Source organism: Crinia signifera, chromosome 4, assembly GCF_055691185.1.
Source record: "Crinia signifera chromosome 4, ASM5569118v1, whole genome shotgun sequence".
NCBI lineage: Eukaryota > Metazoa > Chordata > Amphibia > Anura > Myobatrachidae > Crinia > Crinia signifera.
This window is the reverse complement of record NC_139220.1, coordinates 79,795,609-79,814,294: the sequence shown is the minus strand read 5'-3', so window position 1 is coordinate 79,814,294 and position 18,686 is coordinate 79,795,609. Positions and strand designations below refer to the sequence as shown.

Below are 18,686 nucleotides of genomic sequence, written 5' to 3'. Positions count from 1 at the left end.
CTTTGCATGCAGAACAAGTGGCTCTGTAAGACAATACTGTTAACACAGTCTACACTATTGGAATTCTTACGATATAGAGGTAAATGATACAGACACAGATGCCATTTACTTGCTCTGCAATTCCCACCACTTGCTTTTTCCCTCCAGCTGGATGATGGTATGAAGCAGGGACCATACTCAGAGTCCTCATCCAGTCCCAGCATTACTCAGCATAACTGGTTACAACCTGGGCTGTCTGAACAGCAGTGTAATGATACCCATACACTTATGCGATCGGATTTGATGCGACATCAAAGTGCGATGTCCATCGAATCCTATCGAATCTTATGATGCAAAACTTGCCCCCTTTCAGGACCTGATGTTGCATGCGATCTTGAGATGGCACATCGGATGCTGGAAGAGGGCGGGAAGAAAGCGGCATAGTATCTTAGCACTAGAAGTAGAACTAGCGGGCGGCAGGGGCCAGCGGTGTTGGCAGAATTGTTTAAAACACTGGGCAGCCCTCTGATTGGCTGAGAGAGTGCAGCCAATCAGAGGGCTGTCCACTGTATTAAACAATTCTGCTGCCACAGTAGCGGTAGTAGGTAGCGAGGGTCCACGGTGGTGGCAGAATTGTTTTTAAAAAAAACTTGGCAGCCCTCTGATTGGCTGAGGTCTCTTAGAGCTGCCCTGTGTTAAACAATTCTGCCGCCACAGCTGACCTCAGCCGCCCACTAGCGCTATGCTACTTCACCACTCTCGCTCTGCCCGCCCTCTTCCATGCCGCCAGTGGGCCCTCCGGCCCCATCATCCCACACCCCACACTGCCAAAAATGCTCCCACCCTCGGATTGCATCCCAACTCCTGAAATTTCTATAGATATTATGTACAGCACATACTATCTATCAACATTCGTCAGCGGGCCTGCACATCGCCTCAAATGGTCCCTTAAAAATGCATACAATCCTTTGATTTATCGGCCAGATGATTGCATGCAATATCTCACAACTGTATGGGCAGCAGAAGCCCTGGGCAAAGCAATTCACTGGGGCCCTTACCTACCCATTCACATGAATAAATGTGAATAATTATTGGTACTTTAGATTCAACAAAATCAATGTATAAACATAAAAACAATCATGTAAAAGTTATGATTAATCATTATAAGCCTTGAAAAACAACAACCAATGATAATTGTAAACCATGGGGGAATAGTATAGAAATGAACATAAAATTCTTATATATGCATTTACACACACACATCACGTCAGCTCAGAGAAGCTGACACCGCAGTGGCAAACGCAGGATTTTCAGAAGGGGGTTTCCAGAGGGGCGGAGCAAAGCACGGTGACCCAGTATATGCCGGGTCAGTTAAAGTATTATAGATAGACCAAATGTATATAAATAATAATATATATATATATATATATATATACATACATAACAGCAGTGTAGACCCCTGGGCATAGCAATGTATTGGGGCCCCTACCGATCCTCCAGCAGTAGGGCTTGGTGAAGTTTTGATGTCCCGCGACTGGTAGGGGGTATTATATCAACCGCTCAGCATGTAGGGCCTGGATCAGTAATTTCCACTAATTGCCCCTTTACTGCACAGATGGTGGGAGATGTTGTGTGAAAAGGGGGCATTGGGCTGAATGAAGGGGCCCTAATACATTACTTCCAGGGTGGTAGAGGATGTTTAATACGCAGAAGAGGGGTGTATAGTGGAGTGGGCTTATTATTCATAATTTTCTGGTGGGAGGACAGCTTGCTTGACTGCAGATATCTCCAGATTTTAATGGAATTGAAAACTAGAGAATCACACCTACCAAATGGTGTTGGGGACTAGGGGATCAGAGTTCAGGAGGCAAAACAATCTGCCAACGAGAATATAAAACTACATACCAGGTGTGTGGAGCTGGAGCAGTAACCAGCTGCTGGAAGGCTGATATCTCTGGTTCTCGGAACAGTAGAGACAAGCTACTAGTGTCCATCAAAGGGGAAGAGTCTCAGCTTTTGGAATATATCTTCAGAAAAACTCTAAGTTAGACAGAACCTGAAATATCTGACTGGGAATTGCAATTAACAGGCTTGGATGGGGACCACTGCTTTGAAGTCAGATATCTCCGGTTCCCAAGGGCCGATTTTTAAAATTCTTGTACCCTTGGAAAGAGAAGACCCTCAGCTTTCAGCCTAGGGCCCTAAGACTCCTGGGGGGTTTCTGGATACTCAGAAACCCCCCCCCCCCAGCGTTCGCTACTGCACCGCCTTACATTGTCAGCATGTCATGTCATGTCTTAAGCAGTACTACTAAATTTGCTTGCCCGGCCATCTTTACGTATATTCTAGTTCACTCTTTCTGACAAAATCCTTCTTAGATGGAAAAAACCATGTGCACTTCAGGGGGGGGGGGCAGATGTAACATGTGCAGAGAGAATTAGATTTGGGTGAGTTATTTTGTTTCTGTACAGGGTAAATGGCTGCTTTATTTTTACACTGCAATATAGATCTCACTTTAAAGTAAAACCCTACCCAAATCTAATTCTCTCTGCACAATTAAAATCTGCCCCACCTGCAGTGCACATGGTTTTGTCCATCTAAAGGTGCGTACAGACAGGGGGAGATATATTGCTCAGTTTCTCCTTTTCATCAGCGACCAGAGATGGTCGCTAATGAAAAAGAAACTGCCGGGGGGAGCCCGACAGTGGTAATCAGCTGGTCGCAGGAGCATGTTCCTGCGACCAGCGATCACTACAGGGGTAAAAATGGGAGCGCGCACCCGGCGATATATCGCTGGTGCACACTCCCATTGTGGGCAATATGGTCACTTAGCGACCATATTTCCCGCAATATTGTACAAAATCGCCCCCGTGTGTACGCACCTTTAGAAGGATTTTGTCAGAAAGAGTGAACTAGAATAAGGCCCTTAGAAAGTAAGGAAACAATCACCCCTTATTATTTCTCCTCCCCCTCAAGATCCCGGTGACCTAGGCAGTTGCCTATTGGCAGATCCAGCCCTCTTCTGCAACCTATTTTAAATAAATTAGCATTGGATTTGGGCAGGGGGTAATAAGAACTTAGCATAATGGCATACAGTATTATTGCTTGCCACCTAATGCAAAATAGAAGTTAGATATGGGGGTGTAACACCTTAATGACAAGGCAAGCTGGTTTTTCTTTAATTCCTCTTTACCCTATCGGTTGCTTTCTGTTCTTTGAGGTAACAACTTCAGAAACAATATAAAATGCATAAACAGGCAATTTGTAGATTTGCAAAGTTGGTGAATCATCTTAAAGAGAATGTGACAGTGATCACACTTTTTCTATTAAAGTGGTGAATGCAAAACTATCAACAAGCGGCAAAACATTTAATTAGCATGTTAATGAAGAATAGTCAAAGCCCACATTATGTCCTCGCAGATTCTATCTGAGCTCACACGTGCCTACTAATAATGCTCCTGGGAATACCACTGCCAGCAGAGAACATATCACTGCACATATATGCTAAGACAAGGCAGCGCACATTACTTAAGTCACAGGCCAGAGGATTACTAGAAATGTGGAGAAACTATTTTGGAAAATTCTGAAAAAGAAGCATTCTTCATTTACAGGTTTTTTCTTTTTTTATTGTGAATTACGACTGATAAAGCATCATTAGCTAACCACTTAAAATGAACATTCAGCAGCATTACTTCTCCCTAAACACATTTCCAAATTTCCACTTTTTTTTTAGAGAGCGAAAAAGTCGAAGGTATTGAAGAATAAAAATATAGAACTGTAACCTGCTTTTTTTGCTTTTAGTTGTACGCCTGCAGTTTCAGCTAGAATATATCTCCTTGGGATATTTAAATGACAGTTGAAATTCGAACACAGTCGCTCCACAGATGTTGTCATAGTAACCCCAGTGCTGTGAGAGGTGAGCAACTGGCTAAAATCATTCTCATTATGTACAGTGTGTTACTGGATTGCAATATTCCTATGTAGAATATCCTTACTTTCTCACGTTGTTAGCGGTTGGCCATAGGCTAGCTGGGCCAGCTATGTTATAGAACAGGGGTGTCAAACTCAAATTCATCGGGGGGCCGCATCAGCAGTTTGGTCACCCTCAAAGGGCCGCTGTATAATAATAATGCAATGACACCACAGGCTGCTTCCGCTGTATAATAATAATGCAATGACACCACAGGCTGCTCCCGCTGTATAATAATAATGCAATGACACCACAGGCTGCTCCCGCTGTATAATAATAATGCAATGACACCACAGGCTGCTCCCGCTGTATAATAATAATGCAATGACACCACAGGCTGCTCCCGCTGTATAATAATAATGCCATGACACCACAGGCTGCTCCCCCTGTATAATAATAATGCCATGACACCACAGGCTGCTCCCCCTGTATAATATAAAAGTAATGCCATAACACCACAGGTTGCATTATTATTATACAGAGGGAGCAGCCTGTGGTGTCATGGCATTACTTTTATATTATACAGGGGGAGCAGCCTGTGGTGTCATGGCATTATTATTATACAGGGGGAGCAGCCTGTGGTGTCATGGCATAATGCTGTACAATAATAATGACACCACAGGCTGCTCCCCCTGTATAATATAAAAGTAATACCATGACACCACCACCAGATATATTGTTTTTTTATGTAACTTACTGTATTTTATCCCCCAGGCTCCTTTACTGCTGCTGCAGCTCCAGTAATTTTAATTCCACTCTCTGCGCCGCTGCCTGTCCTGCTGTGGCCCCCCGACTAGGCCTGCCTTCCTTCCTCTCTGCAGACGCGTGGGTGGGAGGCGTCATCGTCATGACGTCCCTACCCAGCGTCTGCCACTGCCTCGATAAGAGGGAACAGGCTGCCGGGCCCTCCTCCACGTAGCCGTGGAGGCCGGCGTCCATGTTCCTGTGGCCGCAGACATCTTAAAAGACCACAGGAGCATGGCCGCCGGCAGTGCAAAAAAAACTCTCAAAAAAGATCTAAAAAAAGAGAATAAAAGGTGAAGGCTGGCGGCGGCTGCGCGGGCCACATGACGAGGTCTGTCGGGCCGGATTTGGCCCGCGGGCCTTGTGTTTGACACCCATGTTATAGAATATGTGGAATGTTCTAAGGGACTTTAGGGCCATTTTCTGATGGTCTGCTGCTGTCAAATGACTATATTACAGGCTTCATCCAACTAATAGAATTGTTATAAATGACTGTTCTACTATAATAGCTTATAGGGACACTTATTATTAACAGTTATTTATATAGTGTTTAAATATTTAATAGCATTTTATAGAGAATATCTAATAGCTCACATAAGTTTTAGTGGTGCTTTTAATCTGTTTTCCCTACTATACACAGATTTTTTCAATTTTGACAAACACGGTTAATAACTTGTATGCAGGCCCACCATCAGTATGACCATCCCATGCCCAAACAGAAAGGGGGCCCAGGTGGTTAGTGGTGTTAAGCATGCCACCAATTGATTGCAGCTGGAGCAGAGGGTGGCTGCCAGGAAGAGACCATGCCAGTGGCATTTCATACTCAAAACTAACTGATTGGCAATTAATCAGGAATTTCCACAGCGATGGCTCCTGGTTGGCTTTTGGTCAATGTGCTCTGATTGACTCACGGCCGGCTCCATATGTGAAATGCCACCAGAGCTGTCTCTACCTGGCTGCCACCAAGTGCTCCAGCTGGTGGCACCGATCCATTCCAGGCAGCGGCCTTCCTAAATTGTCCCCCAATTTCTGATGGTTTGTACAATATACTTACTCATAAAACATCGTCCAGCCAGTCTCATCACTTTTTGTTGTCAGCAGCCCGGTGTTTCCATCGTACGTCATCAAAGACAGCTCCAGACTTTGTGTTGAAACCAACTTCAGTCCTCCACTGGTAGTAAGTGTCAAGGTGATTATCTGATTATCTGGCATTAGTAGATGTCGCGGCGTACCATTAGAATCCCTGCGTATTTTCAAAGAGTTGCCGCTATTATCAATAACTTCTATCACATCATTGTCAGCACTGTAAGTAAAATTGTAGAGATATTCTCCTGTGACCAGGCTCTGAGTGTACTGATGAATACCGTTGATATTAAATATGTATAACTCTTGTTCCCCTGAGGATGCAACTTCATACTGATTAAATGAAGTAAGAACAGGTTTGTTTTGAAGAACAGCTCTTATCCGAATGTTTCCCAAGTCTGCAATATATACTGTGCCATCGGGTGCCACAGCTAGGGACGACGGCGAGTTTAAAAGCGCATCGGTAGCATAGCCATCATCTCCAGCATAGCAATTGCAGTTGACATCATCTTTGCAGTTGCAGTCAGAAGCTGCCCCGGCTATAAGAGAGATTTCACCATTAGTTGTCACTTGTCGTATTCGATTAATTTTCTTTTCGTTTGTTTCTGCAATGTAAAGGATCCCACTGTGGGAAATAGCTATGGCACTGGCAGACTCGAGTGCAGAATGAATAGCCAGTTTGCTGAGTGAATAGTCTATGCCAGGTACCTGACAGTGCATCGGGCGTCCGGCTATGATGCTGACTTGATGATTTTCTGTTATGCGCAAAATAACATTGTTCTCTAAAACATAGAGGGAATTATCCATTGGATTAACCGCTAAATCTGTCGGCCATTCCATGCGCACCTGAAAAACATGACATGACTATTATTAGAACGTACAGGACAGGTAACATCTGGCTATGATGGAATGAAATGGTGCAATCTTTTTGCCCACTACAAATTGTTATGGGCACATACATCTGGCAGTAATTAGGGCAATTCTCAGTTTTGACGATGATTGGGTCAGTTGATTGGGGAAATCCAACATGTTGGAAATCTTTTATGCGCCGATTATGAGGAAAACATGGTCGGGATTGGTGAGTCAAGCTTTTTTTGCCAATTCCCAGATGGATTCCATGTACACTGATCGGCAGAACAGGTCATCACGGCTCATGTATTTGGCCCTATTAGCTGCCTATATTCAATGCAAATTTTGATTGTTGAAGTAGCAACATTCATATGTCCACAGATATGTTCAATGCTCTGCCTAAAAAATGGGTGGATCATAGTTCTGAAGGTTCCCATACCGTTTTAAACTAGATCGCATCGCATCTAGTTTAATACGCATGCAATGGGCTAAAGCATCATGAGTTTTGAACTAGATGCAATGCAAAAAGTTCAAAAAGTGTGGGCAGCACACGTAACAGAGTGCATGTCGCTGGAATAACAATCAACATTTACACTCTTGTTATGTTTTTGCAACTGTAAAATGAAATAAATTAAAAGAACCCAATCACAGTCAACTTTTTAGGTAATAAGTGTTTTTGAGTAAGGCAACAAATAGCAAATTGTAAATGTATGAACATAAAATTAGGGTACTTGTGTATTATCTGGGCTCCCGATTTTTTTCATCGCATGCCACTACTTAAGGCATGCAATGCAATGCGATTTTTCATTGTAAAGACCTGCTTTTTAATTGTATAGTCAACCATGGATGATTTCATACCCCCACTATCCAACTACACATGGAGTTGATTTTATATAGTCCGAGCCCGAAGCGCAGCGTGCCCCGCGAGGGGACGCGGATTACTTTACATGTATTCTGCGTCCGCTCGCCTCGCTGCGCTCGCCACACTATATAACATCAACTCCATGCGTAGTTGGATAGTGGGGGTATGAAATCACCCATGGTTGACTATACAATTAAAAATCAGGTCTTTACAATGAAAAATCGCATTGCATGAATTGTATGCCACTATATTGCATGCAATGCGATGCAATGCAATGCAATGCAATGCAATGCAATACAATGAAAAAAATCAGGCACCCTGATATTACACAAGTTCCAAAATTAGTCATTGATGTTTAGTAAAGAGGTGTTCATAAAAGCAGATATCTGTATATTGTCAAGCTCAAACATTACCTGAGTGATGTCCATACTTGAATCACAGCTTAGAGGTCGCCCTGCTGCAAGGTCATTAGATCCTAGTAGAGTCGAAATTATTCCATTTTGGTCCACTTTCCGTATCATTGTTGCATCAACAAAATAAATTAGCCCATTCTTGTCAACAGCAATACCTGAAAGGAAAGGGAAAACATTTTATACTGGATCAGTTTTGTTACATTTGGCATATTTAAGAAATAAACCAATACAGTTTGTTAAAGATATTCGACCAGATGCACTAAGCTCCAAAAGTGATAAAATGCAGAGTGATAAACAGCCAGACAATCAGCTCCTGTCTGACAATTTCAAACACAGTCTGTAACATGGCAAGAGCTGATTGGCTGGCTGTTTATCACTCTCCATTTTATCACTTTTTTTAAACTTAGTGCATCAGGCCCTACAAGCATGGGCTGTGGAGACAGATCATTTGACCTTCGTGATAAAAAACCAAAAACAAGAATTGTAGTGATGTGAGAGCAAACACAGTAGTCATGTTGCTTGAAATTCTGCATATAATGAATAGGTTACAAGATAACCGTGTTACAAGAATAAATGTGACACAAAACGGGCAAGGGTGTCATTCCTTGTGACCCATCTATCTCTACTATTATTATGTTAAAGGATTGCACCAAATGAATTTTAGGTTTCAGATGAATGCTAAGCCGTCCCGGAATACCACACTGAATACAGATGTATGAGTGTCTGTATTTTAGTGTCTCCTTTTACGGTCTACATAATTAAATGATGTGGTGCAGGCAATTAAATGACAGCTGGATGTAAATATGGAACCGGGCTCACAAAGCTTTACATATTTGCTTGAAAAATAAATCCTCTACAACACTCAAAAAAAAAGTTCATTATTATCTGAGAAGTTTTAAAATTAAACAAGACAGGTCCTTCAGGTGCCTGGGGCCAGGGCCGTCTTAACAGCAGTGTGGGCCCCTGGGCAAAGCAATGCACTGGGGCCCTTACCCATTCTCCCCTCCTAAGGGTGGGGGTGCCATCAGCAGCAGCTTGATGTCCCACAGGTGGCAGGGGGTGCTCTATCTTCCATTCAACATGTAGGACCTGGAGCAGTAACTTCTGCTAATTACTCCTTTACTGCACAGGTGGTAGGAGGGTGAACACTAATGTGTGGAAGGGGGCACTGAGCTGAATGAAGGGTCCCTTGTAAATGACTTCCAGGGAGGTAGGGGGTGTTTTATACGCAGGGGAGGGTTGGTTAATGGAGTGGGCTTAATATTCGTCATTTTCCGGTGGAAGGGCAGCTTGTTTTACTGCAGATATCGCCATTATCTGGAAATAGATTTCTTAGCCTTCAATAGTATAAAAACCTAGAGTCCCAACTTTCAGGAGGTGCTGGGAACTTGGGGATCAGAGATCAGGACTGAGACAGAGCAATCCATTGACAAAAATATAAAATTGTACACCAGAAGTTTGGAGCTGGAGCAGGGACTGGCTGCTGGAAGGCTGGTAGAGACAAGCCGCTAGTGTTGACAGAAAGGAGAGAGTCCTAGATTTTGGAATATACTCTCAGAAAAACTCTAAGTCAGAGAGAACCTGAAAATATGACTGGGAAGTGCAGTTAACAGGTCTGATGTGGACTGTTGCTTTGAAGTTGTATAGCTCCAGTTCCCTAGGGTTGATTTTCAAAATTCTGGTATCCCTGGAAAAAAGGGATCCTAAGCTATCAGGGCCCTTATACACCTGGGGCCCCCGGGCAAGTGCACATTAAGCCCATACAAAAAGACGGCCCTGCCTGGGGCTGGTGTAAATGGGTCAGAAGATTGCATAGGCCAAAAGGTCAGAAAATGGAAACCTTTTAATGACCTGTGAATGTTTTTGGTGCCACACACTCCGGGTTTGGGGGCAATTACCCCAAATGTGTGCGTTACAGCAGTATGTGTAGTTAATATGAAATAGTCACGATTAATGTTCAGTTCTGTTACTCCTCTCTTGAAGTAGACCGGAGATGCAGTTGACCACATTGGAGGGAGGGGAATGTCTCTTACTTCATTAACATTCCCATCAGAGTCTCTGCAAAAGACAGTGGAATGCAGAGTTTCGACAAAAAGCAGCGGAAAGCAGAATTGCTTCATTTTAGTTCCACCACTTCCATATGAAAACTGAAGTAAAAGTGGGCTCCATTTGTGGGAGATCCACCCAATCTTCCTAAAGTACTAGGGAATAACTGACAAAAAATGTGAGTCTTCATCTTCCAGGTGAGTAGGTAAGTATGGGTTTATGCAGAGTTGAACACACTACTATTTCAGGAGCCGTGTTTATTCACTGCAAAAGTTCTAGAACCAAGTGTACATAAGAGTCATATGCATCTCAGGATGTATCCTGGCTGTAAGAGGGCCTTCTCACACAGGCAGTGTTTGGTGAGGGTGTGATGACCAAATGCAGCATGGCTGACCCCTTCATTCCCTGCATCGGCAAGTGTATATTCACTTGCCAATGCCGGGTCTCCATCACTCGTGATATCGTGCTGGGAACACATCGACCTAATGTGTACCCATCTTTTGCAGTCTATCTAAACCAAAATGCTATGCATAACTCAAAATACATCAGATGTAAACTTAAAAATGCTATATTTATCCACATTTGATGTCATAACATTCACAGAAAAGGCATAGGTGAGCGATATGTGCAATATAAAAAAGGAGTCCTTATGGGCAATTTATATTTATATGCATAATCCAAAACAGTGCACTTCTATTCTATTATATGTCAAATGTAATAGTTCCTATTACCCACTGTATTAGGTCAGAAATTAAGCATGGATTGCTCCATGTGTACAGCCCATGGCGATTAGATCCTGTGCATCGCCATCGCCAGCTCAGATAGTTAGTGCACTATCTATCTAGTCAGATCACCTAGCAAGTCATAGAAAACACAGTGGTTAGCACAGATCGCTCAGCACACATCGCTATGTGTGGATGATTAGCACACATGCTAAGCAGAAATCGTTCCGTATGTACAGTTCTAACATTGACTGCTCTTACCTCTAGGGTTAGTCAGAATGGCATCCACTGCCTTGCCACCATTACCACATCTGGACTCATCAAAGGGCATACACTGTTCGCCATTGCCAGCGATAACTTCTAAGTTGGTGCCAATATCTTTTGCTCCTGTCAGGGACTTGATTTTGTAAATTCTTCGGCTGTTTGTATCAGACAGAAATATTGAACCTGACACAGGATCCACTGCCAGGTAATACTTATGTCCTATGTTGTTGCTTGAAAGAGAGAAAACAAAGATCAAGTAATCAAAAAAAAAAAAAAACACACTTCAAATAATAATTTCCACAGTAGCAAAGAACATGAGATTACAAAGTGCCACTATGCGGCATGGGCTGAGTTACTTCTTAAGATGTGGGAGTGCCAGTAAGGGCGCTATCTGACAGAAACACCTTTTCAAGATAAGGGCATTTTCTGTTTGATAGTATCCTGACAGACACTAGTAATGCTTTGTAGATAACCCTCACAGCGTGACTATAGGAGAAATAATACACAATAAAACAAATAGACATTTATGTTACAGCAACAATTATACAAACACAGTAAAACAGAGTTATATATCCAAGCCTGCTTCTAAATATGTATATTATTCATATGAACTTTTATTAAACTGAACACATTTCTGTACCCCTCATGCATATATACTGCCCGTCTACAGTAGTTGTTGTGGTTCTTATGGCGCTAACTAGTCCTTAGTGTTGATTGTTTGGTTCCAGATCTGTTTCTCAAGTTGTCAGTTAGCATACCAGCGTTTGGGATGCTGGCAGTCTAAAAACCAGTGGCAGAATTCCGACACTGGTGAGAAAACAAGCGCCAGAATCCCAACACTGCTTATAATACCAACATTGGCATCCTGACTGCTGGCATCCCAAATGCAGGTGTGCATGGGGGGATTAGGATAGGTTTTAGTCACTAAAGGGTGAATTACGGCTAGGCTGTTGGGTGTGGGGGATTAGAGGGGCAGATTTATTAAGCGTGGTGAAGAGATAAAGTTTAAGGAGATAATGCACTAGCCAATCAAATCCCAACTGTCATTTTTCAAACAGCTGGTTGGCTGCATTATCTCCTTCCACCTCTTCACTAGGCTTAATATGTCTGTCCCAGAGTTAGGCATGAAGGGAGAGTTAGTCACTCAGGGGGTACAGTTAGGGTTAGGCTGTGGGGGGGTAAGGATACTACTTATAGGTGTCAGATTACTCCGCATCAAGGTGCCGTTGTTAGTTACATAGTAGGTGAGGCTGAATAAAGACTTGCGTCCATCTAGTTCAACCTATGGTTATAATAGCTTATCCCTTGTTGTATAGTATGTTCTGATATTTTAAAGACAGACTATGTTAGTTATTCATACCCCTGGATGTTTTTAACCAATAAATGTTTATCCAACCTTATTTTAAACATATTTATAGTGTCTGCCGACTCCACTTCTCCAGGAAGAGAGTTCCAAAGTTTGACTGCTCTATTATCTTGAGCATTTTGTGAAGGACATGATAGATCTAATCCTTCGATACCCTCCCACTCCATGTATAGGTAATTACAGAGACAGATGCTGCAAGTAATTCATCGTAATCACACGGTTTATACATAAAAAAAAAATAAAAAAAAATTATATATATATATATATATTTATTTATATATATACACACACACACACACACACACACACACATTGTTAGACATACAGAACTTTTTCCACATTATAGATGAGAATACATTTTATACTTTTAAAATGTGAATGTTAACAGTTAAAGAAACTCATTTTGAGAAATCAGTAACTCATAAAGCTTTATTTAAATAATAATAATCTGCATTCTGCTGCACTGCGCAGAAATTGTGACTGTATAGTTTCCCGGCCCTTCTGTCCTGATTGCAGCAGGAAGTCAGTAGAGAAAAATGAGCAGAATCTGGTCAGTAACTTGTTGGCTCAAGACCTCTGCCCAAGTTTGTTTCTCATAAAAAGACGGCATCTATTTCTGTCAACCATCTGCTAATCCAAAAGAAAAAGTGTGAAATCCAATCTTAATCTCTCATCAAATTTCCATTGAAATGTAACATTGAACATCTGTGCTTACATCGCTTCATCAAATGCAAATTGTAATTAATTCTACTTGAACTATTTTTTAGCCTTGCTGGTCAGTTGATGGAAAGTTTCATAAAAGAAGCATATGTTGAGACAGGGAGGCAAAAGGCGTTAATTCACTGTTACAGTAGCTGTAAATCACTTAAAATCACATCCACTTAAAAAAAATAGACGTAGTAGATGTCTTTAATTCCACTACATTAGTCCATGCATGCTGCCGTAATTTTCCCATGTTTTTATTTAACCACATTAAGCCACAGGCGAGAATTTCACAGTTACACATGGTGCATGTTTGAGGTGTACTTATGAGAGCTTAGCGGCCTCTATGGTGGTTACTGGATTTTTTTATTTTTTTATTGTGGTTTATTTTTAAAAGTCTCAAACAATTACCCATTTCTCCCATCAGTTACTTTTAATCAATCTATGCAGAGTCCTTCACTGGTTATGTATTAGTATTACACACATCATACTATTAGCCACAAGTAGTTTGTATTTTTATGGCTAGCGATGAATGACAATTAGGAAACTAATTTAGAATTGATCTGGAAATGTGTCACACCTTCTACTAAAATCATAATTATTGTTTTCAGATCTATACGGTATTTATAAGATTTTAACCTTGTTTGTGTCACTAATCAATATATTTTATGGAGTCACAGATAAATACTATTGGACTACCCGATAATGACCATATATGCTATACAATTAATAATAATAATTGCTCTATAGGGGGAAATTTACTAAAGGAAATTTGTAAAAAATAGGTGTATTTGTATCCAGAAATTCACTTATTTTTGAGATGTACTATTCCGAAAATACGGCAATTCATATTCGTATCGATAGCACATCAATACGAATACGAATTGCCGTATTTTCGGGATAGTAAATGTCAAAAATGAGTGTATTTCTGGATACAAATACACCTATTTTTTTTACAAATTTCCTTTAGTAAATTTCCCCCATAATTGGGGACATTGGAAGTGTAGGACATCACTATACTGTAGCAATAGCTACCCACACCTGCTATAGAGTGTGGCAGTATCAGGACATACAGTAAGGTGCCCATACACTAGGGCGATATTGCATACAATCCTTCCATATAGACCGCACCTTTGTGATAAATAGAAGGATTGTACGCATGTCGAATGGGTCACCCAACGCGATGCACGGGTCCGCAAGTCTAATGTCGTGTTGATAGATATTATGTACTGCACATAATATTTATCGAATTGCATGCGACATCGGTTGCTGGAAAAAAGCACTTGGGCACCATAAGATGCGATCGCATGTGATGTTACTTCGCATTGTGATGTCGCATCACATCTGATCACATATATGTATAGGCACCATTACAACCCATACGAATGCATAGATATCTATGGGCTTTGTGTTTGGCTGCATTATTTATTTAAAAAGGCAATTGATGTATCAGGTTCTCAGAATACAACTATGTCAGATGGCTAAATATATAGTGTGTATCTTCGCAGCCCAGCGATCAGGACAGGTACTGCTGCCAACGTGTTTGCAGTTGCAGTTGTGTAAACAGGGGGAAATAAATTAGGAAATACTCATCGTTGAATGGATCCCCCAGATGCTGTGATGAACGTGGGGAGCTTGAGGCCGCTGATAATGTCAGCGGCCCTCCCACTCAATGGCTGGGAGCCACCTGCGTTTTTCGGGGCACTCCCAGATAAGGCTGGGGTGCTGCCCACAAACACCGTCCACCTGTCAATCCACTTGCGAATGGCTAGCGATGACAAGTCATACAGTAGCTGGCTTTGCTCGCAGGGAGACCCTACGCATGCATGGTCATTCGATAATCCGCAGGGCTGCAATCAGACCTGTTGTCTTAATAGGTGATAATTCTGGCAATGTATGGACAAGCAGGGGTAACTAGTGTAGTTGCAGCATGGATAACAATAATTCTTTTTCTGCCTGTAACATTTCCTGAGCAGGGGCATAAGCAACATGTGTAATTATGATTTTTATTACTGTTTTATTGTTGAGGTTTAGGTTCCATGTTCCATTGTTAAAACCCTAAATAAGTCCAAAAGTAACCCCCAAAAAATATATGCTTTGGTCATTTTTGTTTATAGAACAATGTGTTGTAGCTCGTACATGAAGACATAGTTATTTGTTAGAATTAGATATTTTTATATTCTAGTATCTACTGGGAAATTCTCACAGTATTACTGTACATTAACTATAGATATTGGGATTTGGATGGCAACCATCATCACAATACATTCTATGCAATTATGTTATTAATATCTTATCATTTCCATTCAAATGGAAAAGGGATAATAAAGGGATCTGTAGATATCAGATAAATGCAATGCCACCTTCACTTATTGTCATTGTGACAACACAGCCTAGCATGATTTCTGCCTTTAGAAAAACGGACATGGTCACTAAGTCTACAAGCATTAGGTTGACACCACTAGGTCGACATGCATGAAGGTCAACATGATTGAAGATCGACATGGGGTTAGGTCGACAGGGTCATTAGGTCGACACAAGCATTAGGTCTACATGGGGAAGGTCAACTGTTTTTTTTTTTTACTGTTTGTTTGAGCCGACATGTGCAGACAGGCGGTATTTCATGCCTTACCACCCACTAGGGCGAGCGGACACGGTGCACTTTTTTAGTGTCCATGTCAACTTTGTCGACATTCAGGTAAAAAAAGTGAAAAACTCCATGTCGACCTAATGTTTGTGTCGACCTTCAGTTATGTCGACCTTCATGCATGTCAACCAAGTGGTGTTGACCTAGTTGTTGTCTATACAATGATCCTTACTCTGGAAAAATTATCACTGAAATAATGAATTCATAAGTTAAGAGGCCATTAAAAAAAATTGCAGGGAACTAACATTCCCCAGGGGGATATCTTTGCCCCGGTTTCAGTTCTATAGGTTCATCATCACATTTCGGGACCAAACCTTCATTTCAGTACATACAAATACCACAAATGATCAGATGCTTGTGGATTTGAATTAAAAACTACTGTACAACCAAACCATCTGCTCCAGAAATATTGGAGTTAATTAAGCTGAAGGAGTAGCTCAGTGATAATGTCACTCCCTGTATTTAGTTAAGTGAAAGGTTTGCTAAATGATCAGAGAAAGTCTGTTCCATTTAACCACAGTAATCAGACTCTAAAATCTAACATTGCTAAATAGCAGAGTACAGAGGGAGAAACCACCAGAAACAAACACTCCTAAATAATAAAGTGGCCTACACACAGGGAGATGAGGAAAACTGAGTGTTCTGAGCGATGCTAGACCGCTCAGCACACAGTACTGCATAGCGATGTACCGCTGAGCAATCTGTCCGGGCCAGTGTTCTGGCTATCGCTATGCCCCTATACACGGAGCGATGTAGGGGCATGTTTTTAAGCAATCTAGTGAGATCCCTTAGAAAATGCCCGGGGTTCGCTACTTGTTTAGGCCCCAAATGAACTGGTTACAATTTATCGGCATAACGCATTCTCTGACTAGTAAATATCAGTTGTGTGTCCAGCACAAAAAACATTTGATTTGCTATTTTTGCCAGCAATCTACAAACTTCCCAATTCTGCAAAATATAATGGGGTGTATCAGGAGAGCTGTAGCCTAATATCCCTTTCACACCAGCCCTCCTGGCAATCACCCAGCATTTTTTAATGCCGGGTCATTTTGCAGAGTCAGGCCGGACCCCGTTCACACCACCCACAAATTACCGGGTTAAAGCTTTTCAACCTGGTAATTTGCTGAAGAACATGATTCATTCCTAATCCAAGTCCACGTGGATGGTAAAGATATGGCGGAATGGAGAGTCCAAATAGACAAAATATTGAAAAACCCATGTTGACCTTTTGACGTGTTGACCATTGCCAATCGACCTTTTGCTTGTGTCAATGTTTTGTCAATGTCAGCTTGGTGGAAACCTCTATTCTCTTCCTGCTCATTTGCATGCATTGCTCATAAATAAGTGCCACAAGAATTACAGGGCAGTTGTCTGAATCATTTACTTTGCATGTCTGTAACCTTCCAGTAGCATGCAGCAAAGTACTCTATACCATAACTCATCACTATGCAAAGACACAACCAATAATCCTATGGATTTACTATATTCGCTCCTTTGCTGTCAATGAGCTTTCACTGTTAAAATGAGTACATTCATTTTGCCTTTTGTTGTTTTAAAATTACATATGATTTACCTTTGCCAATAGTTTAGTTTGACCCTTTTTATAATTACATATGAAGAAAATGACTGCCGCTTAGCAGGTTTATGTTCCTAATAAAAACAGTTTTATGGTACACGTAATAGCAGAAATAACTGAATATGGCTGAGGAATATGTTCCAATAGCACAATAATATGTGTGGTGTACTGAGCCAATGTGCAGTAATAACGCACAACGCAATGGTGTGAAACGCCTTTACATCTTACATTACATACAAAACAATGGGGAACTGCGGAACAGTTATTAACAGCAGCGATCCAACATTTAACAAACATTTCATTATACTGAAACAGGACGGACAATAGGCACCGTGCCATTGTGCATTTCACCTCTATAGTCTTACCTATGTTTAAAGTCTTTGTTTCTTTAGCAAAAAAAAAATTGAACGGGACACACAAAAAGAGAGAGAGAGAGAGAGAGAGAAAGAAAAAGTCAAATTTAGAAAAGGCAAAGCAAAGTAGAATACAATGAATAACACAATTATTTGATTAGATTGCAAAATGACAGATAATTTGCGCAGTGGTGTTAAACAAGCTTCCTATGATTAGGCAATTAGACAACTGAAAATATAGAGTAATCCAAGATAATAACATGTAAAAGTTGACAGCCTAAAATGCTGAAATGTTTAAATGTCACTTGTAAAAGAGGCAAGAAGTGGGTAAAAGTAAATGCACACAATAGTGTATAGATATTATATATTATTTTATTTTAGCAGCATTGTACCCCTCCACACAATAGCACAACTGGTAAGTACAAGTCTATTTCAAAGCCCCCAAAATTGTAATATACAGTACTTTTGAAACTAATTTTAATCAATAGAATCTTAATAGAACCACGGATGGTGTAATGGTTAGCATTACTACCTCACAGCGATGAGGTCAGGGGTTCAATTCCCGCCATGGCGGGAACTGTGCGGTATTTATATGTTCTCCAGGTGTTTGTGTTTCCTACCACAATCCAAAAATATACCAGTAGGTTAATAGGTTCCTTACAAAAATTAGCTCTAGTATGTGCATGTACAAGGCCAGACTGAATGGGTTATATGGTTCTTCTCTGCAGTCAAATTCTATGTTTCAGTTGTTCTGTCCCAGTTGAATTCCCAATGCAAAGGCTAACCTTTTGGTCCAATCACCCAGGCCAGGAGCCATTGTCAGATTGTGTATGGAACACACTAGGGGGGTGATTCTGGTTGGTTTGCAAAAGAAAACTCCTTTTTTAATAGACAAAACCATGTGAGGCTGATGTAACATGTGCAGACAGTTACATTTGGGTGAGTTATTTTGTTTCTGTGCAGGGTAAATACTGGCTGTTTATTCTTACACTGCAATTTGGATTTCAGTTTGAACACACCCCACCCAAATGTAACCCTCTGCACATGTTACATCAGCCCCACCTGCAGTGCACATGGTTTTGTCCATTAAAGAAGGAGTTTGCTTTTGCA

The 18,686-nt window shown here is 41.2% G+C and overlaps 1 protein-coding gene across 13 annotated transcripts in view; it reads right to left on the bottom strand.

Moving 5' to 3' along the window:
- The window catches only part of TENM2 (teneurin transmembrane protein 2), a 2,252,147-nt gene that overhangs the window by 39,091 nt on the left and 2,194,370 nt on the right, over nt 1-18,686 (bottom strand). For all 13 annotated transcript variants that reach the window (XM_083181867.1, XM_083181872.1, XM_083181875.1 and 10 more), the window contains 4 exons: nt 17,589-17,609; nt 10,930-11,162; nt 7,901-8,055; nt 5,748-6,622 (listed from right to left, as the gene is read on the bottom strand). In XM_083181867.1, the coding sequence (XP_083037993.1) occupies nt 5,748-6,622; nt 7,901-8,055; nt 10,930-11,162; nt 17,589-17,609 (1,284 nt within the window). The remainder of the gene's footprint in view (nt 1-5,747; nt 6,623-7,900; nt 8,056-10,929; nt 11,163-17,588; nt 17,610-18,686) is intronic.